General features: G+C 37.6%; 1 protein-coding gene across 2 annotated transcripts in view; it reads right to left on the bottom strand.

The window, feature by feature from the left end:
• Positions 1-24339, bottom strand: part of ZNF106 (zinc finger protein 106) — a 51640-nt gene that overhangs the window by 3942 nt on the left and 23359 nt on the right. The window contains exons 5-21 of one of the 2 annotated variants that reach the window (XM_026671038.2): positions 21400-23463; positions 18874-19495; positions 18019-18088; positions 16934-17088; positions 16790-16850; positions 15189-15551; positions 13641-14427; positions 12486-12541; positions 11338-11483; positions 9851-9985; positions 8944-9060; positions 8270-8461; positions 5889-5951; positions 4194-4313; positions 3567-3638; positions 1857-1928; positions 253-399 (exon numbers count right to left, since the gene is read on the bottom strand). In XM_026671038.2, the coding sequence (XP_026526823.2) occupies positions 253-399; positions 1857-1928; positions 3567-3638; positions 4194-4313; positions 5889-5951; positions 8270-8461; positions 8944-9060; positions 9851-9985; positions 11338-11483; positions 12486-12541; positions 13641-14427; positions 15189-15551; positions 16790-16850; positions 16934-17088; positions 18019-18088; positions 18874-19495; positions 21400-23463 (5242 nt within the window). The remainder of the gene's footprint in view (positions 1-252; positions 400-1856; positions 1929-3566; positions 3639-4193; positions 4314-5888; positions 5952-8269; positions 8462-8943; positions 9061-9850; positions 9986-11337; positions 11484-12485; positions 12542-13640; positions 14428-15188; positions 15552-16789; positions 16851-16933; positions 17089-18018; positions 18089-18873; positions 19496-21399; positions 23464-24339) is intronic. The other variant, XM_026671042.2, reaches the window with a different exon arrangement.

Genomic DNA, 24339 nt, shown 5'->3' with positions numbered 1-24339 from the left:
ATTCCAGTTACCGCTATCGAACCAATAGCAAAGTAACAAGGGCTCCAGACGTTTTCTGTCACTACATTAGGAATAGAATTTCCTCTCACCTTATGACACAGTGGCAACAGGACCGCCAATTAATTGTGCACCTTTTTTTCTTAAAAGATATATTAAAAGTTTTTGTAGATTGCTCTCTTCCCAAGCTACAAGAACTACACTCCAAAGAATGCCTTCATCTTTCACCTTTTATCCAATTTCTTTGCTACAAACCTGTTTGGAACTTTTCCTGGATGTGAAGAATGCATCACAATTCTTCCAGCGACACTTCAGAGTTTGAAAATTCGGATTTGTGTGATCATTTAACAAATGCTGTTTCAAGTGGTCCACAACACCAAATATAAGTGAACATCCATGCCACTGATAAGGAAAATAAACAAAACTGTTAGAGGGAATAGCTGAAAGCTAGTGGAGACATTAACAATGGAACCATTTTTCTACAGTTCATAAATGTAAGAAAGAGAAAAATAAGAAAATACTGAACTGGAGGAACCTTAATTAGCTTGATTTAGTAAAAGCTAGCTCTGTAAAACCATAAAAGGTACATTCATTCATTCATTTTTTTGTCCACAGCACTCCCTTCAAAAAATTTTTTTCATCAACTCTGAAATTGAAGTTGGATTGAGAGAAAATCATCCAAGGAGATCCCAAGGTCTCCTGGGTTTTATAACATCTTAACTACTATACTGCACAGCTCTGTATAAGGCAAAGATTTTCAATACTCCATTGACACTGCATGTATGAATAGATCTGAAGCAACCAAAACTGTAAGACATGTAGGAAAAAGAAGGGAGTCAAATGATAAACCTGAAGTTTTTGGTTGTTTGAAAGATATACTGATATTTATAGTCTTGAGTTTTCTGAATAGAAACCTGGCAGCAATTGTGCCAAGTTTGTTTCATCCTTCTAGGACACTACAGGCAAGGTCTTTGCACCTTTCATCCAAACAGAAAAGGCACATCATGCAGTTATATCAGAGATGGACATTATCTGCTCTAGAATATAACATTATATGAAGGAACTATGATGTTCCTCCATGCTGATGATGGGAGAACTGAGTGACCAAATACTTGTCTTCTCAAAGCACCCATAATAACATAAGGATTGCTTGAAGGGGGCAGAAACCAGTTCCTGCCTTTTCAACTTAACACACCAAAGTATTCTCTCTCGAGAATACTTTGATTACTTAAAGTACTAGAAGACCTACATTTGCCCAGAGGATTCTACCACGAAGAGTGAGGTTTACACCTTGCTCTCATATAGTGATTTCACAACATAAACAGTTACTTTATCTGAAAAGTATGCTTTTCTTGTCCTGACAGGGGAGGATGATGAACTAGTGAAAAGAGTTCTGTTTCCAATAGCTTCTTGGGGTACAAATGGTGGACATCTAGGGATGGGCAGGTGGACCTTCAGCATCTTCCTGAGCCCCCCACCCCACCCCCAAATAATACTTAGAATGGCTGGAGTCAATATTTTCAGCCATTCTTAAATGAAGACTAAACTTAGGGGTTTAAAAACTATTTGAAGTTTATCTGGAATGAACTAATTGCTTTCCATTAATAGGTAAAGATTTCTATTCAGACTTGGCTTAGGGAGTTGATTTATATCATCTGGTATCTTTATACCTTGCCTGCCTTTTAAATGAACCAAATTTGTTGCCAAACTCCAATTTTAACTGTTTCAACTATTTGGTTTTGTTGATATTTTTATCCTACTTATGTTACATTTTTTTGTGGATTCAACAGGTTTCAAATATTGTAAACAACGACATGAACTTCATTGTCTAAAGAGCAAAAGTGCTCTTTTTTCTTTACCCAACAACGATAATTCTGCATCAGGTTAAGCCGCACCGCTTGGATACTACCATCATAGCAACCTGTGTAGATCTGAAAGAGGAAAAAAAGAATTCTAGAATTAAAAGAATAAAAGGACATGAATATACCAAATGCAATAGCCACTGGTACTATATTTAAAATTCTATTATGATTAGAATATTTATTTTCTGTATGGTAGCTTGTATATTTTAGTGATAAAAACAAAATGTTGAAATTAAGTCTACACACTTCTTTATCACTCAATTCATCATGGTTGGTTTATGGGAAGCAATTCAATTGGTATATGTTGAACATGTGAAAATCCTTTAGTATGAACTTTTAAAAAAACACCTAAGATATCAATAACAGTAAAACATCTAGTATATCTATGAACATAAAACCTAAGTATGAACGATAAAACTATTTTGCAAAAGAAATCAGTAATAATGTTTAGAAAATATACATTAATATGCAACCAATGAATCCAGGATCATTAATTGAATAAAGTCCCTCCATTACACTATGGAGTTATTAAATTATGTAACTAAACAAGTGGTTTAACAGTACAAATATCATGTGTTTGAGTGGGGCTAGTCTGCTTCTGGGAAATAATTTTTGCATGCAGTCAATGGGATAAGAAATTATAATGAGGCCAATCAGGCTATGGAGACATTCTATGTTAAGTGCTTAATTAAAAAAACAAAACAAAACCAGACACACCTGGGTTACTACAGAAATTAAAAACATGCCCAGCAACCTTGTCTAGTTACTTAGGCTGTTGACTGCTCTGCTTTTCAGATTTCAGCTATTTTAGTCATCTCAAATGTTAAAGTTTATTCAAAAGTTATCTGATGCTTTTCAGATTGAAAAGGGTTGGATAAAACTGTATTATTTTATCACAACTTAGTTGTTTTAACAAACAATCCAACTGGGATACTTTTTAATAACAACAATAACACTTAAGACTTACATACTGCTTCATAGTGCTTTACAGCCCCTTTTAAGCGGTTTACAGAGATAGCATATTGCCCCCAACAATCTGGGTCCTCATTTAACTGGCCTTATAAGGATGGAAGGCTGAGTCAACCTGAGCCAGTCCAGATAGAGGGAATCGAACTGCTGGCAATATGAGCTGAGCCTACAATACTGCATTCTTACCACCGCGCCACCACACAGGCAAAAAGGAATGCCAAATTTACATAAATAATACTAAATACTCTCCAGATTTTCTGGACTCCCACAGTACCTTACCCCTGACCGTGTTGCAAGAGCAGATAAGAGTTTGGAGTCCAATCCAACTGCAGGGCATTAGATTGGCTTCTTCTGATCTGTGAATTTACTTATGTCTTTTGTTAGAGCCTGGCTAGAATCCCGGATATTCCTCCTTATCCATACAGAGACGTGGTGATGTCAGATGATTAGTTTGATGTTCTTAAATATAAGATACAAATGCCTGCTTATCTTCCCCCTGGTGACAGATCCTCCTCATGGGGTGCTCTAGTAGGTTTGAGGACATTTGGCTCTTTGGATACAGCTTCTAACAAATTCATAATTGCTTCACAGTCCTATTTCCCAACCAGAGGAACCAAGCATGAAGTAACTTGCAAAACGCTATCTACAAAGCAAGCAAGAATAATAATCTAATTCTGGATAGCCATAATCATAAGAGGAAAAACTCTAATATTATGGAAAGGGAAAACAAAGTGTTACCATGCTCTTATGAATGGTCATGCACATAATCATATCCGAATGTCCTCCATAGACTTGTAAACGATCGTGAGACTTGGTGGAAAAGAGGGGAAAAAAACGAAGAAAACTTGTCAGACATGTAATAAGCCAATAAGTATATACCTACAGATTTAGTTACAGTAAACTGCATGTAAACAATGTTAAGAAAAACAAAACAACCTGTTTCTTTGTCCCACAATACTAGTTCCCTTATTTTAAATACTTGTTTCCAGCCTAGACTCTCCCAGAAGAAAAAATAGCAAACTGGAAAAGTCATTTATTTATCTAAATAACCTCACGCGCTTTCAGAATGCATGGCAAGCAATGTACATAACCTAGGGCTTCAGCACAACACTGTTGTCTCATAGCAGGTAAGTGTTGCAGGCTAAACAGACAACTCAGCAGCTATTCTTCCTAGAGAAAATTAGACCCTGAAGTCTGTGCAACTCCTACAGGACTTGCTTAAAAACCCAATTCAGACCTAAAAGGGTTGCTTCAAATTAGATCTCATTAAATATTTGAAGATGAATACATCACTTGGGATCAAAGGAAAACAAAAGATATCATTTACAAAGATAATCATCACATTCCACTTTAAATATAACCAACCTGCAATTCATATACTCGAACACACTTGTCTAAACAGGCTGTTACCATCACTTTTCCCAGGATGTTCACAACAGTTACTGCATGGTTATGCCCCTTGTATATCCGTACCAGCTCCCCAGTCTGCAACAAGATCATCAGGATAAATAGGTATGCACAGAGCAAGTAAGTTGATTGTTTCTACTAAATTCTTATAGACATCTTCCTTTTAAGAACAAAACCTTAAAAAGGAGATTTTTCTTCTTTAATCTGTACTGTTAATAAAGTGAGCATTGTAAGAAAGATAGTTAACTGTCTAGAATGAACAACACTTTCATACAGCCACTGGGGATTAATCTTTATGTATTTTGTGTAAAAGCTTATCCACCATCATTCACAAGGGGAAAAAAAAGAGATGCATCTGAAAATTTGTATTATTCTATTCTATTCCATTCCATTCCACTCCACTCCACTCTACATCATTCCTATTCTTATTCCTATTTATTGAATTTGTATGCACTCTTCATTCTACCAAACAACTCTGGGTGGTTTACAACAGTGATCCCCAACCTTTTTTATGGCGCGGCCCGGTACCGGCATTAGCTGGGCGCCACCATCTTTTTTTGATGAAAAAGTGCTTCCGGTGAGCTTTCTACCCGGAAAAGCTCACCGGAAGCACTTTTTCATCAAAAAAAGATGGCGGCACCCAGCAAACCAGTGGCCCGGTAGGACTTGTTCCACGGACCGGTACCGGTCCGCGGACCGGTGGTTGGGGACCCCTGGTTTACAATATCCTAATTAACAGAATAAAACAATTACAGGACTAAAACATTAAAACATCATAATAAAAACTAATATATTAAAATTATTATTAAAATGGATAAAAAGAACCAATGCATAGGTGGAATGGAAGTGGGGTCTTGTATTAGTCTACTGGCCTTCTCCAAAATGGCATGGCCCTATCAGAGTCCCAAGTCAGTTGGCAATGCCAGGGTCTTTTTCAGACTCTTTTGGATGGCCAAGAGGCTGGTGGCAGATCTCAGCTCAAGGGGCATGATATTCTGCAGCAGAAGGGCTCTTTTCCTTTATCCTGCCAGTCACAGTTCCTTGGCTGACAAAATCCAGAGCATGCCCCCTTCTGCCTCCCTGCTTGCTAATGAGTTGCCTGAGACTCACTTAATAACCTGTGATCCTTACTTAATGATGGCAATAAGGCGTGTTGCTGGGATTGTCATCATCATAAGATTTGGTCAGGTGATGTTGGACTTTATGACTGCATTGTTTAGTGATGAAAATACCAGTCTCAATTACTGTTGTTTTTTGTGGATCATAATATAATAACTATCTGATGGATTTTTCCTTAAAATACTGTATCAAGTCATTGTTTCCATATATTTAGATGAAATAGGGCTAGTAGTATATTTTTAACTGGCACAATTGTCTAGTCAAATTAAAAAATATAGTGCATGAAACTTTCCTAAAGCAACTAATTTTTCTATTTCTCATAACATATACAGTCAAGATTCAAGTTTCTGTATTAAGTGTTTTTTTCTATGAACACTTGTTCATAGAACTTTAAACTTGTTTAAAAATGAATTAAATTTGTGTAAATGAATTATCAACGTTAACTTAATAGTAAATTATTTTATTAGAAGTAAAAGAAGTATGAACTATTTCATATTTTATAGATTAAAATGAAATGACTTTTGAACAACTTACATGTATGTTGTGGGCATGGACAGATTGATCACTGGAACCACTGAAGACCAGATCATTCACAACCTTGGAGCCAACAGCCAGACAGCCAAATTACATACAATATTTAACCAGAAATACTTCATTCCTTACCAGCTCTCACATTTAATTGTCACAATATAATTACAATAAATGAATCATCTCTAGATAATGAATTACAAAGCCAATCTGAGCACCAACTGGAACAGAACTGCATTAGACTCAACCCAATTACCAACCCTAACCCTAGTCAATACCCCATATCAAGTTCAGTGGTGCTTCAAAATTACTATTATCTTTACAGAAAAGTTTTTACATCTCCAATTGATTGATCTATAGATCATGCAAGGCCTCCCTTCGAAAATCCCACATCATCTCCCAGCTGGCATACTGACAAGCAGCTTTCTGCTCTAGTTACCTTCTGTTCCCAAAGAGAGAAGGCAAAGTTGGTAAAACATATGTCAGGAGACATTCTAAAGACATTCTATCTCAGGGCTGTCAAACTTGCAGCCTGCGGCCCAGATGCGTCACATGTTGGCCACACCCACACCCAGTTTAGCGAAGGGGGGAAAGTTGCAATACGTCATGTAGTGACAATGTGCTGTTGAGAGTTTGATACCGCTGGTCTATGTGAAGCATCTGCAAGCAAAAATCTAGAGTGCATCTACCCAGAGGATTGTATTTAATCATTCCTGTAGGAAATGCTTTTGAAATACAGTCTCCCTGGGAAGAACTGCTTCAGAGTCGCTTTCTCTGAGGAAGATTGGTCTGAACAGGAACACAAGTCCTTATTGGCCCTGCTGGAAGGACTTTGGTACAGTTCTGGACTTTTAATCAAAGTCTTTTGGCCTACTCTTGATATATAAAATTATTTGCTTAACAGTTCCTCTTATCTGCAGTGTGAAATACAAATACAACAAAGGACATAAAAGAAGGCAGTAATTAAAACTGAGGTTTATATAAAAAGAACAGAAATGAAGAACCATGATTTTGCAATGCTGTATTCAAGAGCTACCCAATAGGATTGAATATAAAAAATTGAGTAGCAGATTAAAATAACGTTCAGGTCAAGGTATAGTATCTGATTAAAAGTTTGTATTTTTTAAAAAAAACAACCACATACATAGGTATAAGGAATAAATGCCTGGTAATAGTGTATGTTAAAATAATGTTAGATGTTTAAATGGGAAAATTTAACCACTATAAAAATTATAGTTACAAAATTAAATTTCATGGTGATTTCACAGATATGTTTTTAGGAAATAATAGGAGAGTAATTTGCTACTGCCTTCTTCCAGATTTTTTAAAATTTCAATTCTAATGAGATTTCCTGGTTGTTTCACATCAAAGTATTAACCAGGTCTGATCCTGATTACTTTTTTTTCAAAACTTGCTCTAAACAGAGCAATACAATATTTAACTTCATTCATAAAAATATAATTTCCAAATTACAATTTCCAAATTAATAGTTCCATTCTAATCTATACTGGTCAAACCTCACCTCAAGTGTTATGTCCAATTCTGTCTCAGAAAAAATAAGAATGATAAGGGACTGAAAACTATGTCCTTTGAAGAAAAATGGGATGAACAAGTTATCGAAGAAGATTATGAGTTCTGCTTACTGGATGTGTCCAAGACAACCCTCAATAGACATTTCTTGGGGAGGGGGGGGTTAAGGTCAGAGAACATCAAGGTTAAAGTTGGACTCAGTCTAAACTGCTTCTGCTATCTCAATAATTCCATTGATTTTTAGTGAATAGATTAGAACGTACAATATGAGAAGACGCTGAAAAAATATGAGAAAATAATAAGTGTCAGAAAAAGATGGTAATGGCATATCCAAGGAGAAAGTACCCAACAGATAACTGAAGAAGCTACCTTAGAGGTGAAGCATTGGTTTAATCAGCAGAAGTGACACTAAAAGCAATGGCATTTGTAGAAACCATCTAAAAGGACTGGGTTGCAAACAAAAAACAAGTGGTGAACAGATCGCTGAAGGATCTCAACAGGGGAAGAAGAAATAAGTGGAAATCTATGTTTATCTCTAGTAAAACTCAATTAATAAAAATATTCAGGAAAAAATAACAAATATGCTTATATTAGAGAAGGTCCCAGGTTCAATTCTCATCATTTTACTGGACTAAGGCTCATCTGAAGTCTTTGAAACAATATCCAAACAACAATTGAGTTGGATGACCCAAAAGTCCTATTATGTGTAAAGCATCTGTCTCTCATCTTTCACCTCCTCAGAACTGATGAAACAGCATCAAGCCAAAAAAAAGAAAAAATATGAGTTTCATTTACAAGTTACTAATTGTTTCAAATGGCTCCATTTCAATAAAAGGTCTTCTTTTTAAAGTACTTGCCTTCATACACAGTACTGTTTTGCTATGACCTTCAAGGGTTCGAAGGAGCAGTCCATTTCGGGCATCTCGCACACTAATTGTACAATCGTAGGATCCCACAATCAGTAATCGGCGTGCCCCTTCCTGAGCTGTAGCCAGGCAGCTAATTGCCCTAGGACCATGACACTCAAAAGTCTCAAGTTGTCGGTTGTTCTGGGGGGGAAGAAAATACAACCTAAACACAAGTTTTGGACACAATTATTTCCTTCCAGATCTAAGAGCATAAATCCTACTTCTAATTATATGAATGACTTCCCACAAATTCCAGATCCCCTTATAACTGGACTTGTAAAACAATGGTTTTTTTTTTCCATTAAGAAACAGTGTTGTTTACTTTTTATGGAGTGAATTTCTTTAAGATACACTCTGCTCATAGCAAATACTTAATTTTAATTTTGAAACAAAAAATAATTCAAAGAAACAGAAAAGTATGGGTGGACTCCTTTCACAGTAACTATTGCACCAGCAAATTTTAAATTTATGTCTGATTGTGCTTATGCATCAACTAACCTCTGACTGTGCCCAGATAAATCTTCCCCTTATTTCTTTATGCAAGTTGAACTTCAAATATTATTTGTCCTTTACAGCAGCCTTTCTTCTTGGAGATTAGCAATGTTTACATCTCTTATACTGACCTTTATATTAAAAGTGACCACATTTCCATTTGCAAGGCCAGCATAAAGGATCCTCCATCTACTGTGCAGGCAAAGCACACGCTCATCCAGTTTAAACTGATCAGTAAGTTCTCTTGTCTATTAAGGGAAAAATGTAGGATTTACTAAACTCATAGTAAATAGCCTTAAGAAGCAGCTTGAACACAAGCTTTGAAAGTATATTATTTAGGAAACTCTCTTGTTCATTGAGAAATCTAAACTACTATGTGTACTATAAAGGCAAAAGGAAAGTTTCATTTATATAGCAGTTTAAGTTTCTCAACGTACAACCAAACTTGCTTTAGGTGTAAGTCTGCTGCTGAAAACCACTGGAAGAATGAAAAACTGAATTCTAAATATATCTTTAACTCTGTGCTGCTTTAAAGTCTTATGTTTAGTCTTCTGTTCTACAATGTAGAAGTAATGCACACGGTATTGCCTTGACTTCTGCCAAGAATTTTATCAATCTCAGATCAAGGAATGCATACAAATAATAAAAATATATAAAAAATTTGGCTTAAACTTTAAATTGTTATCCAAGGATTATCACTTTGCATCAGTGAAAATGTTTTTATTTCTGGAAGCCACTTCAAATTTTTAGATGCTTAGAAGATGCTTTAGATCAGAGGTTTCCAAAGTTGGCAACTTTAAGACTTGTGGACTTCAACTCCCAGACTTCCACAAGTCTTAAAGTTGCCAAGTTTGGGGATCCCTGCTTTAGATGCACAGAGCTGAAGAAATATCAGACTCCAAAATGTCTCGGAAGTCTACCAGTGCTAATCCATCACAATTGGCATAGGGAGAAAATGAACAAATTCAGAATCCAGAATTACAAAAGGCAATGCATTTTCCTCCTGGTTAATTAGTTGCATCAACAATTATCATTTACCTTGGTGTTATAGCAGTTTATATTGTGATCACTGGAGCCAGAATAGAGTGCTGCATTTTTCCCTGTTGTCTGGATTACCAGGAGGCAGTTGACTTTGGAAGTGTGCCCTTCAAAGACACCCACACATTTCCTGTTCTATAAAAAGAATGAAATGTGGTCAGATTGTATTTAAATTGGGATGGATGACTTTTAAGAGGTAGAGATCACCCTTTCTGAGAGAAAGCAAGGACCACACACATGGGATGGGGGGGGGTTGTTTCTAGTTTTATTAAAATTATTTTGGGGCTTGCACCTCTGCTTCTGTATTTACCCCCCCAAAAAAAAAAAAAGCGGGAAGCCATCTCACCAATTCTTGGCACTTACAATAAAGAGGCAGCTCTTAGAGATATAAGCAATTTAAGGTGCAACTTTTTGCCAGTTTACTTACTTTTCCAGCAAAAAGCGCCATAGAATAAAGTGGATTCACATTACGAACATGATGTTTACATAATGGCCGCTCAAAAAAAAAAAAGGTTGTAAAATTAAGCCCGGTCACTTAGTCACTCACTAACAACTGCAGTGACTTATGATCGATTTTAGGCTCAACTACAATTGTTAGTTGAGGTCTACTTGAGGGCTATACTTACAAATAAGCATAGCCCCAAACTACCTGCCTAATATTGTCTTCTAGCAAGTTCCACCATTCCTTCAAGAGTTGCAACTTCATATGAACTTAAGCTCTGTAAGAAAACTTTTGTCACCATTTTTTCATGAAGCAGCACGCGTATGTCTGCATAAACCTAGGAACAAGAAGCTACTTCTTTTATTGTTTTGAATTATTTTGTATTTCCATCACTGGTTTCTTTTCTTAAGAGAGATGTTAAGTATCATATGGCATTCACTAGATTTGATTAATAGCTTCCAAATATTAATTTCTAAAACAGAGTTCTATAAGTATTTTAAAGTTTCCTTCATCTCTCCCCACAAAACTGAATAGGTTTCAGTTTCAACTGAACAGATCAGCGGTGGGATTCAATTTTTTTTACTACCGGTTCTGTGGGTATGGCACACAGTTCTGATGGGCTTCGCTTGGCTTGATGGGCATGGCAGGGGAAGGATACTGTAAAATCTCCATTCCCTCCCCACCCCACTAACCTGCTTTCCAGCTCCGTTCTCCTGTGTCCTCAACAAAAGAAAACCCAGCCAATCAGCTGGGACTCAGGAGGCAGAAAATAGATGGGGGCGGGGCCAGTCAGATATGGTATTTGCCGGTTCTCCGAATACTCAAAATTTCTGCTACCGGTTCTCCAGAACTGGTCAGAACCTGCTGAATACCACCTCTGGAACAGATGCATTTATCCCAAGACTGTTAAAAGTTGCAGTCTAAAAAATATTGAAATGTCTACTTTTCCACTTTTTCTAATTATTTAATTTTTAATAGCCCCAAGACTTTCTTTGGGTCAAAGAGGTCACAATCCAACTGCAACTTCTTCAGCAGCTGTACTTACCACTAAGTTATACGCACGGACAGTTTTGTCTGCTGAGCAGGTATACAACACATTCCCAAAAATCTGAATGGCATTCACTGAAGCTGAATGCCCCTCAAATATCCCTTCTGTGGGATCCTCATCTTCACCTGGCTCTGAAGACACTTCTGGCAAATACAAATCAAAGCTTCCAATTAAACATTTTGTTCATAAAAGTGCACTTAGTCTTCTATAGTATTGGGAATGGTTAATGGCTCCCCTTTGCCTTCCCACCCAACCATTTCTTTTTCTTTGTACCCATTACCCAGTGCAGCATAGTGCTGTCCTCACCCTCTCTTCAACATGTGCAAAGGCTACTAGCCTTCCATGCCACTTCTCCCAACCCATAATAATCCTCCAAGGTCTGATCAGTCTCCCTTAATCTAACCCTTCCACTGAGCAACAACTCAAGTTTGTTTTGACCCTATTAATTGAAAGAGTTGAGAAAAGGAACTAAACTGCAATTTGTCAAGGAAGAAATACAGTACAAAAAGGTACCAACTTGAATAGATACAATTTGGAACCATACAGAAAAAGCTTACTGTCACCACAGGAGAATATTAAACATGAGGGAAAAGAAATGGAAATTGATTGCATCACCGGAAGAGTAACACTAACGTTCTCCAAATACATTCAAATATATGTTACAAATAAGTATAGCACCAAAATGATTAGCTTTGAACAATATTTTATTGTCATCTAGCCAAAAAATTTACATTAAAGCTCCTCAAAAGTTTACTGAAGTGCATCTCAAATTAAAAGTTGGTTCCAAATGATTAAATTCCTTAAGTCAAAATGTATCTCAAAGTAGTCTTAGAGTTCCTTCTTCATACAGAGTAGATACAAAGAAATACAGAAAGAAATAATAAATAATTTACTGGCTAGAAGAAAGAAAAAATAATAATTTTCACCAGGCAGATCAAAGGGCAAGCAAGTGATATAAGAAACCTTGAGTCAGTCTCAGAAAAAAAAAAATAGCTTGGGTATTTTGGAAATTTCAGAATATTTTAAAGTGCATAATTAAAGCAGTATGAAGCAACGGAATTCCAAGAAACTACAGCTTCATTTCTCCTCCAAAAGATCTTACACTTACTTTGCTGTTAAGAAAATCAATATGCAGACAGATGTACCTGATGAGGTTTTTGATCCTCGTAATGACAATATAGGTGTCTGAGTCTCAGCCACACTATAGAAGAAAGAGAATGCCACTGGTAATTTAAGTAGTTTAGGGGGAAAAAACACCATTACAAACCTAACACTACATTAGAATCTTCCTGGAAAAATATTCTATGAAAGAGGAGTAAGTCTTTCTACAGAAACTACAATGAAACTTTTCTCAAGGATTTTTGTCATAAATGGTTTGCTAAATATGGTTCAGTATGTCAAATTTAATATAATTGTTTTCTAAACCAGTGGTCGCCAACCACTGGTGGTCTGCAAAAAAATTTTGGTGGTTCACAGAGAAATGTCACCCCCAAAGTACCCCCCAAAGCAATTAATCCAGGCTGTGCGGGAACACAAGGCTGCACTGCGCACATGGCCCACGGGAACACAAGGCTTGTGTTGCTTACATTGCGAACAACATGAGGTAGTGAGGGGAGGGGGGAAAGGGCGGAGGGGGGGAACTTGCCTCACCCACCCCATGCGCCTTGCCTGGCAACCAGGCTGCTTCTTTCCATTTCTTTCTTCTTCTGCTTTTGGCTGCACGCAAGGAAAGCAGCAAAAGTCTTTCTTCCTCTCCAACTCCGCCAGAATTGAGTCTTTGGGAACCTGCAAGGCCTCCTGCTTCAAGAGGCTGCACCGGCACAACAAGTCTCACAAAGACTCATTTCTGGCAGAGTTTGGGAGAGAGAAAGAAAGACTGTTGCTTCTGCTGCTTTCCTTGCATGAAGCCAAGTCTCTCTCTCTCTCACCCCCCATGAGAACAGAGCTGGAGAAGGTATTCTGCGATCCCAAATAAAGAATGATTGATCAGTAGGAAAACAGGGTGGGGAATTTTCCTACAGACTTTTTGGGGGATTTTCCCAGGGTCTCTGGTCAACAGGATTTAAAATTATGAATTTGGTGGTCCCTGAGGTCCAAAAGGTTAGCCGCCCCTGTTCTAAACCATTTCTCAGCTAAAGGATTCCCTGAATATTCCTTTAGAATTTCTAAAGGATTTCTAAATGTTAAGAATACCAATTATATTGCCCCTAAGAATCCATAAGCACTAATATTTTACTAACCAGATTAAAAGCCATTACAATGCAGACAACAATCAGTACACATATAGTTTGTCAGCTCACCTTCTACCAATGCCATCTTTATAGTTCACTCCAATTTCACTAGTAGAGCTCACTTCACCGTAGCCCGACCGAGATGACTCTCTCAAAAGTTTCTCTGTGAAGCTCAAGGTATCTCTCTTAGAAGGGCTGTCTGGTTTCTCTCTTTCTGATTCTGAAGAGTTGATGGCCACCACTTCCAGAGGAGATTTAGGGACTTCCACAAATTCAAGGGATGTGTCACTGTCATTCTCCTCATTCTTCCTCTTTCTTTCCTGAGCAGCCACACTATCCACTTGCTTTGGAGGGATGGATGTTGTTACTTTTCCCCCCTTAGGTATCTTTACAGTCTTTACTTTCCTAATTGGTTTTGAATCAGTCACGTCTTGTTCTGTATCACTGTTCTCAGGAACACGGGCTGCTCGGAGTGCTTTCTTTTTTTTCAACTTTTTCTTCTTGCTTATCTTGAATTCCATGGAGACCATGGTAGAGAAAGCCATCTGCTCAGGCTGTTCAGTTGGCTGCTTATTATTTTCATTTGCAGCAAGTTCAGAAGTAAATGACTGGCTTTCAAATGAGCCAGTACATGGTCCAGATATGGTATTGCCCACTGGACTTATCTTGCCTTGGGTTTTCACTGAAGATACTGATCCTGAATTAGTAGGGGAAGAATGGCGAGATAACCTTGTCCCCATCATATTTGGAATAGATTTCTGAATATCTTGATTTGCTTTTTGGAAATCAATAAGTTCTGACAATGACATACTAGCAGTGATAACTGGATACAGTGAAGGCTGTTGACTTGTATTTCCTGAAGAAAGAAGATGGAATATTTCTTTTCACCTAATTGAACAATTAACTGTTATACAACGTGCTTCATTATATATGATGTTTTGTGACAAATCAATAATCAATTCAAGCATTTAATCAGGATATTATTTCATACTCTGGGCCTAATATTAAATTGGCTCCAACTCCTGTAAATAGTATTGAGGCAAGTCATTTTCTCCTGTCATGACTTCTGCATCTATACAATATAGATAGCAATGAAACCCTCTGGAAAATTGTTCTCAAATTAACATTTAGCTAAAATTGGAATAGAAGTAAGACATAATTAAGCCTAGGAAACCACAACCTTAGTGCAACATTGAAAGGTATCCAAGCTGTGAAATTCTCAGGAGGAAGACATAAATGCAATACCAACCTATGAGTGAATTGGGCTCTGACACATTTATTTAATGAAGTATTCAAATAAATAGTATCTCTGAGGAAAAAAATTACTTCAATTACAGTAAATAATTGGGAATTGTTCTCTCCTTCACAGACTGGTTAAAGCATCACAACTGTTGTCATGAATTTACTTCTCTACCACTTCTGCATAGTGTATATGCTGAACTTACTAAAGATTAGAGTTGCTCACTAAGCAGCCCAGCAGGAGAGAAGGATCGATATACCTTAGTTTTCATCCAAAATTAAGACTCCGTAATCGCAATGAATGGGGGGGGGGGAGGGAGAGAGAGAGGGAGAGAAAGAGGGATCAACTTAATTTTAATGTACAGTAAACCAACATACTATCTTGCAAATGAAGCTCTGCTTGGGGGAAACGTGGAGTATTCTGTTCAAGAACATTCAAGAAATCTTCTCTAAGCTTTGGAGACACAGCTTCCTGCTTGATTTGTATGGATGAATCGGGGACTGTGATGGGGGCAACGTCACCAGCAGTCTGGAATGTAGATTCAGCCTTTTCTTGGACAGGGGCTGCAGAAGGAGGAGGGATTTGTGCAGAGATAGGTGGAACAGCATCCAGAAGAGGAGCAAGAAGACCTGCATTAGTAGTAGGATCCTGTATCAAATGGTGCTTGCCAGGGCTTTTTTCACCTGAGCTGCTGTGATGTGGCTGTTGCGATTGCAATTGATCCGAAGGCTCGTAAGTTTCTAAGAAGGGAGCAACATATTCCACATTAAAATGTGCTTTTTAAAAATAAAGAATATTATGTGGCACAAGTTCTGTCTTGAGGTTTTCCAAACTCACTGGCACTGATGGGTAATGAAACGTCTGTAAAAAAAGAACGAAGTTCAGAGACCACCAAGGATCCTTGAGCTACAAATATTCTCCTTCATACACTTGACTTGTCCAGGAAGCACATTCCCCACCTGCTTCCTTTCGTCTTCTAATAATTCACATAAAAGCTGAGAGTGCTGTGGGATCAAGAGCGAGTCCATTTTTTTTGAAATTCTGCACTAAAAAAAATTCTGTACTGTTCTGAAAAATGGAAGAAATGAACTTCTGTACTGCAGAGATCTCAACAACCAAGATACCACAGAAAATATTCCCCACTGACAAAACTCTCAATGTTAAAAGATGAAATTACACCAGCACTATAATTGTTAGGTTATAAAATTGATGGAAATCTACAGAAATCTGGCAAGTCAAAGATGGAGTTCTAACCAAACTATATCCACAAATCGAAAGAACAACAAAATGGTCAAAATATTTTTAAAGTCTACATAACAATTCCAAAGAAAGAAAATGTGTGCAATCCATAGCATATATCCTTAATTTCACATCCTAGCACCGTGATGGCGAACCTATGGCACGTGTGCCGTAAGTGGCACGCAGAGCCACTTCTGCCAGCACGTGAGAGGTCGCCTAGAAGAGTCCCTCTGTGCATGTGCGTGCGCCCCCGCCAGCCAGCTGATTGTCAGGTATCTGTCGCGCATGCGTGGGGGGGACACGCATGTGGGAGGCATGCGGCGTGCGGGGGAGTTGCACGTGCATGTGTAGAGGTGTGCGGTGGGGGGGTCGCACGCGCATGCGCAGAGGTGTGCGCGCACACGTGCACTTTTTGCACGCAAGGTTAGCCATCACTGGAAAAGGTTAGCCATCACTGTCCTAGTAAAATAATGCTTAGGATCACCCAAGATAGATTAAAAAAGAAGATGCCAGGAGCTCGATTTAGAAATCTGAGTAATTGAGAAAACCAAAGAATTCTCCAAATAAGTAAATATGTACTTCGCTGACTACAGAAAAGACTTTTGATTGCTGAGACCCTATCAAGCTGTCAAATGTACTGAGGAAACTGGAAATCGGAGAACATCTCAGTTTCCTGTTCTATATACCAGGCCAAAAGCCAAGATCCAAATGGAACACAACTCCAAGTCAGCAAAGTTACCTTGTAACCCCTGTAGGATCTGGATCCTCTGGGTCCTCAGAGATCCCATTTCTACTGCTATCTAGAAAATAAAAGAGATTTAAATAAGGACCAGCAAATAACATCCTTCTGAAATTGTGGAAACCAAAGCGAATAGATTCCAACCTGCTGTTTCAATACAAGTAATCGCTGGACTTCAATATAAGCTGCTTGCAGAGCTGCTCGAGCCTGCAGGAGGCTTTCGTCTACGCACGGTAATGATTTGCTTAATTCTTCCTCTCTCAGGGAAATCACCAACAACTGATCCACCTGAGAACGCTCTGAAAAAGATGATGTTGTAAAACACAATGGAGGCGCATGTCATTTGGGAAAACATTTAGAAAACGATTGTGTATGTCACCTGTTCGAGCTCCATCCTAAACCTTGGGAACACCTTTTTCTTATGCAGAGCAAATACAGGTCGTCCTCGACGTATGACCACAATTGAGCCCAACATTTATGTTGCTAAGTGAGAAATTTGTTAAGTGAGTTTTGTCCCAGTTTACAACTTTTCTCGTCACATTCTTTTTACAGTGAATCAATGCAGTTTCTTAAATTAGTCACACGGTTGTCAATTGAGCATGGTTTTCCCCATCGACTTTGCTTGTCAGAAGGTCGCAAAAGGGGATCGTGTGATCCTGAGACACTGCAACTGTCATAAATGTGAGTTGCCAAGCATCCAAATGTAAATTACATGGGGATGCTGCAATGGTCATAAGTGTGAAAAATGGTCATAGGTCATTTGTTTTCAGTGCCATTGTAACTTCGAACAGTCACCTAAACAAACTGTTGTAAATTGAGGACTACTTGTATGTTGTATGAGCTTACTGAAATCATGAAGGAACATGAAGACAACCAAACTTCTGTCTCCACAGGGAATACAATTATTACCATACACAAAATTCCTAAAATATAAACTTAAGACAATAATGAGATTTTTAAAAAGTTTATTTTATTGTATAATATATCCATATCAATGCGTGAACAGTGTGGCACCTGGGCATCATACATTTTGGGGCAAATAAAAATAGTGCTATTAATCATATTTGTTACATTCCTCAGGCTTATGTAGTTCTAGTGTTGATACAAATATTTGAATTAAATTATAGGCTTTCATTATTTAATTATTCAATGTTTCAATACGTTATTCCAATGCCAATCACATATTGTTTATCACAATAATGAAATGTTAATTGACTGCAATCACCCACCTTTTTTTCCTTTGATCTTCCTTCTTTTAGTCTTTCTTTCTAAACTTGGGATTTCAGGACAGGAGCCCTCCTAGAAATTAAGATGAACGTTTCTAGTTAGTTTAAGCCATGGTACTTTAAGGCTTTGCAAATCATGTTCAGAACAAATAGTAATTTTTTTCAATGAGAATGATTTCAAGTGAAATAATCAAACCAGTGAACTTAAATTATGCAGGCATACTTTTATTGTGACCTCAGTTTAATCCACAGGCAATATAATGAAACAAATGTAACCAAGACTCTGCATTGATTTTTCATTACTGATACCATCCTAGCAAGAACTTAGAAAAGATAAAACATAATCAGAGTTGGAAGGGACCTTATAGGTCATTTAGTTCAACCCCCCGCACAAGCAGGAGACCCTACACCATTACTGACAAATGGCGGTCCAATCTCTTCTTGAAGGTCTCAAGTGAAGGCACTTGAACATTAGCCTGAAAGTGATAAAAGACAGTACAATATTTTTATGACCCAAATAAGCACCCACATAAATATCCAGTATACCCCAGCTTTTGCAATTTGGATTTCAACTCCTACAGTCTTTCATTCAACATGGTAATTGATTGTGCTTACTGGGGAATTAGGGAAGGTAAAACTATATACTTTCACGAGATTGGGAAAGGCTGCTTTAGATTAAAGTAACTATCATAATTAGATAAAGTCTCTTTAGGTAAACATGCTGAGATGGGATTCTACATTAAATGATTCTTTTACCAAAGTATTATTATGCTTATGGATGTTTTTCATAGGCTGGTTCATGAATTCAATGACTACAAATAAAATGAAATCACTTCTAGTAGCATACAGAGAACTTACTCCTGTTGCTCTTCTTTTCTTTCTCATTCCCTGGCTATCGTTCTGCTCATTGCTTGATGTATAGCTGCTATCAGTAGCTGCATCCAGAGTGCCGATGTCTACAAGGCCTGAAACCAGGGTGGAATGTTCTTCTGCACTCTCCAATGTTCCTTTGTTTACAGATGGATGAACGATAGAGTCAAGGTTTCTCTGGACTTCGCTTGTACTAAAGATTGGGATATCTGGGGTAGTCTTGAGGTTGAGTTTCCTTTCACTTGAAGTTAAATCAATTCTGTCGCTCTTGAATGGGGAGGAAGGAAGAGAAGATGACTCCTGTTTTACAGTAACCGCAGTATCTTCTAACATCTGAATTCTGCTTGTGATATCCTCAGAGCTGGCAACTGAACCAGATTTTTTCAGCTTGTCTTCTTTACTTGTGCCTTGATTATTAAAGAAACTGTAAATGGAGGCTGTCTTATCGACAGCCACACTGCTTTCCGAGAGGCTACGTTTCCTAACTGTTCCTGGGGAACCTATAGATATCCCTTCCCACTGGAATCCTTCAAGACTGGTGAGGTCAACGTCTTCATCCAACTCAAGGCCTTGGTCATTCTGGATGAGCGGAACCATCTCAATGCCAAACCTTAAAACACAATCATGATACATATATGAGTGAAACATTTTTTTAAAAAAGACACAACTACTTCTTTCAACTAGGTAATTTGTTTAATATCAAAAGGTAAGGAGAGCTAAGTGTGGGGAAATCCTGGTTGTAGGACTAGATGGTGGAATTAGAAAGGCATTCTAGAAGATGTCAATGGCAATCTACTTCCTACTGCTGTTCAGAAAACTATAGGGAATACAGCTGGATTTGAGGGCATCTTTAAATTTAAATTTTATCTACAAATACTTCAGCAACATTACTGGGTTTCTCTAACTATGGAGTTCAATTATTTTATCTTTTACAAACCATTAACTGGACTTACCATAAAACCAAGTTAATATTTTTAGCCACTGTTAGATGAGCAAAATATTGACCAGATTCACACATCATTGGAAGCCATAATGTGGAATATGTCTATGGAGATTCTCAATCATCCAGGTCACAGTTGTCCCAAAGGTGCATTTCAAAAAGAAACTGGATTTTCTTGGGTTTTTTTCCCTTGAAAATGTTTTACTTCTCATCCAGGAGCTTTTCAGTTCTGGCTAAATGGTGGGGAATGGAAGGGTTTTATATTACATTATATATATGAAGACCACTGGTTTGAGAAGGCTCAAAGAGGCCATCAATATTAAAACTGAATAGCCCTCTCTTAATAGAGGGGGAGGGGTATGACACCACCTATCCCATCTACAACGCAGTCCCACACCCATTTGCACTGATTCAGGTGACCCTAAGGGTACAGATAAACCCCCAAGTGGCCTCAATGGCTCTCAAGGAGCTAAAGGCCAGATGACTGCTAAGGAATATAAATCGTTCCATTCTCCATTGAAAAAGCTTTTGGATGAGAAGTGAAACGCTTTTAAGGTAAAAAACCAAGAAAGTCCAGTTGCCTTTGGGAAAAAACAAAACTTTGGCATAACCTAGATTAGTGCAACTTCCATTTACTCAAGAGCTTTGTAAGGCTCATTGAAGGCTGTCCTCCAAAATGTGGGTGGTGCTAGGCCCATTTTGAGAGGTTTTTTTAAAAGGGGAAAAGCAAACAACCCTTTCTAGGATTATATATGAACCAATGTTACTGAAGATTTTCCAGTTAAGAGTTTTTCATTAGATTTAATTTCATGTAAGAAGCTTGCATATAAATTATCTAAACCCTATCTTGTATCTGTATATTGATGAGCTAACAGGTTTTTCAATATAAGTGTAAAATAGCAGCTTAATCTTTGCCGAAATGGGTGGGAAGGCAGAGATTAAAAACTTTTAATCAATTTTACATAATTACAACACAATATGAGCAAAAGAATGTACATTATTGAAATCTTAAATACTAAAATCCTATTCAAAAAGCAGTCAATCTTGTTCAATAGGTTGACTATGTGCTGATTTAAATGTAAAGATATCTTTTGCAATAAGAATACTGATCTTAATGTTCAGTTAATTGGTGAATCAAACTAAAGGGAAGGCAGAAAAACCTCAGTGTAATTTTGGAAAGTATCAAGTATAACTACCTATTATTAAAATAAACATATTTCTTATTCCCAAGCTCATAATCCAGTTAAATAAAAGTTTCTTTAAATATCCCCTAGATTTTAGGAAATAAATCCTAAGGTTATTTTTACAATTTTGTACTCAATTCGATGTTAATTGCATATACTACATTGGGGTAGTCACTTTTACACCTTTAGAGCTTTCCTGTGATATTTAGTAAATATAATTTATTATTTATGTTAATTTCATAATATTGTTAGTAATTCTAAATACAAATACATAAATACATTTATTCAACGAATTTTTAGTTTGTGTGTTTTCTCCTGAAAGATACCACCCCCCAATACACACACAATTCAGACATGCGATAAAATAACATCCTTGGTAAGATTACAAACCTTGGTAAACCTTTGCCCTGTTCTTGTTTTTTCTTTGACACCTGCTGAATAACCTGTTCCCAGTTTACACTTCTACGGGACACACTGATGATCTGCCTCAAAGTAGGTTTCAGTCCAGATTCTTTTTCTGTCTCATTCTTCCGGTGACCACTCACATTTCGAATGCGCCGTGCGTTATTGAGATTTGGCTCAGGCAAATGAGAGCTAATTTTATTTTTTAAGCTAGTGCGCCATGTCAGGTCTCTTTGGAGAGAAGCTGGGAACCCAAGTTTACTCAATTCAGGAAGAAGAGGGCCTGTAGTACCTTTCAGCAGCTCGTGATTCGAATGATCTCCTTCATCTTCTTTTTCAACAGCATCATTTGATTTTGTAACATCTTCATCCCCATTTTGTTCCAGAGTTGTTTTCAACTCAATATCTAACTCGCAGGGATAGATTGACAAAGAGTCTGGGGTCTCCTTTTGGAGTTCAATGTGTTTTTTATTAGCACCATTCAATTCATCTAAACAGTTATCATTTTTAATAGCAATGTGATCAAGGTCAGCAAGGCCAAAAGAGGAGTAAGACTTTGAGGGAGTATTTATGCTTCCTGGTTTATTTTCATTGTTTGTGTTCTCTACTTCTTTGGTCTGGACTTCATGTATCTTCAAATCATGTGAAGAGTCTTCAGTTTTCTGTTCTTCTTTCCAATCACTCTGAGCATCTCCACTGGAGCTTGACCTGGACTTCTGAAAAGAATAACTATGCTGGGGTTCATCTTTGGCCTTTTCTAATGCTTTGTTTAAGCTTTCACTGCTGCTAAACAGAGGTGTGTTCCCTTTTAAACTGCTATAGTTACATGAATTATTGTTCAGCTTGGATTTATTCAAGGAACTGCTAACCTCTGTACTCAGTTGACTTTGGACTTCCCCAGAAGATGAGGAAACATGGGCATTTTTCAAGAGACCCTTTGAACTTCTTCTAGAAGAGGATATAATAACTGGAATAGCTAGAAGTGGGGACTTCAAGGAGGGCATCTTTCTATTTTTGCTTTCAGATTTACTTGACTTGTTCTCACTTGTGCAGGCCACTGGCACCTTGCATGGTGCAACTTTAGGGGATGCCTTACTGTTAGTTGAAGATATTGAATAACTTTCTCGTTTTCTCACTTTAGGGTTGCTGGTTTTAGGATCTGCTGTTTCTGAAGAAAGCTGAGACAATGCTTTCTCTGATGTTTTAGCTACATCTTCAGACAGTGGCTGCTGCTCTACAGTTTTCTGGGAAGGATAAGGAGCCCATCGACTAGTCTTTTCTCGAGAAGGACTACTGGACTTTCTACTGACTTTGGAATTCTTACTTTCTGAGTGCTCAGAAAAACTAAAATTAAGCAATTGATCTGAAGGTAGCTGGTCACTTGTGAAATCTAATAAGCAATCAGGATTGCCATTTTTATGATCAAGACCGGTATAATTTTCCACACCTTTCTGCCATTGCCATGTACAATTTTCACTGCTGTATTTATCCTGTACACTATTTATTTTTAACCAGGAAGTATCCATGTTGTCTACCTGAGAACTATTGTTAACAGCTCTATTTCTTCCAGTGTTCCATCCATTTCCATTTTGTTGAGCAGATTTCCAGTGCCCCCCTACATTTTTGGATTGCCAGTTGGAAAATACATTATTTGCTTCAGAACTCCAATTGGAATTTCTTCCTCTATCATGATGATGCCAATCTGATGTTGCACCTCTATCCTTCTGATGCCAAATACCTCCAGTGTTTCCATAGTTATGATATCGACTTGGAGGTCCTCTGGAACCATTTTGATGCCATCCAAGTTGTTCTCTTTGGCTGCTGAGATGTCTGTTTGAGTTAGTAGAATTCCTTGAAGAGTGGATGGATTTTCCTTGCTTGGAATTTAAGAAACTATCCTTTTCCCAGTTCCAGTCCCTCTGTGATGGTCCATGATGCCTCCTTGATGTTGTTTCATAACGATCTTGATAAGAGAGCCTCTCATTTTGTCGCCTTCGCAATCTCCTATCATCACCTTCTGCTTCACGGTTTATATGACAAAATTCACTTGTCCTAACAAAGACATAAACATTTACATTTAATGATTAAAGACACAAATATTTACATCTAATGATTTAATAATCAAAATAACAAAAATTTGTTAAAACTGCAGAATCCTGGTTTAAATCCAATTCTATGTTTTTAATCCAGTTCTACATTTTTGTTAGTTTTTTTAATCAACATTGTCAAATAACAGCTTCTTCTAAGGAAGTAAAGATCAAAGTTCAAATGAAAGTCAACTTGAAATTACCTTTTACTTTCAAGTGGGACGAACACTTAAAGCAACATTCCATATATACATCATCCTTTACTACTATTATTATTTTTACCCCAGCATATCAAATAATATATTATGGAAATTATTTCCTTAGTCAAAAATTCAGAAAAACCACTCAGAAAAAGATATTGTGAATCTTTAAGGGAGATACTTCCTCTATTTCCCATTTCTAACATATTGGTTAACTGAAAACGATTCTTGAAGTACACAATAATTAGACCTACACAAAAGTACTTAGATCTGAAATAACTCAAAACGAAGCCAATTCAGTTCTAAACAAGAACAGTATTACATATAGCTTTCCTTAGCTTCCAACTACTGCAATGGGTATTGCATAGATCACAGGTTGTCACAGGACAGGGGTTCCTCCAGAAAGGTTTATCATATGACTATGTAATACTGTTCTTGGTTAGAACTGAATTGGCTTCATTTCAGTGGTGGGATTCAAAAAATTTTACTACCGGTTTTATGGGAGTGACTTGATGAGCGTGGCTTGGCTTGGCGGGCATGGCTTGGTGGGCGTGGCAGGGAAAGGTTACTGCTAAATCCCATTCCCTCCCCACCCCACTAACCTGCTTTCCAGCTCCATTCTCCTGTGCAGGGCAACAAAA

This window comes from Notechis scutatus, chromosome 1 (assembly GCF_049901735.1).
Source record: "Notechis scutatus isolate UNSWTSFEM ecotype Mainland chromosome 1, rNotScu1.2, whole genome shotgun sequence".
NCBI classification, from domain to species: domain Eukaryota; kingdom Metazoa; phylum Chordata; class Lepidosauria; order Squamata; family Elapidae; genus Notechis; species Notechis scutatus.
The sequence above is the reverse complement of the archived record's forward strand: the minus strand, read 5'-3'. Positions and strand labels throughout refer to the sequence as shown.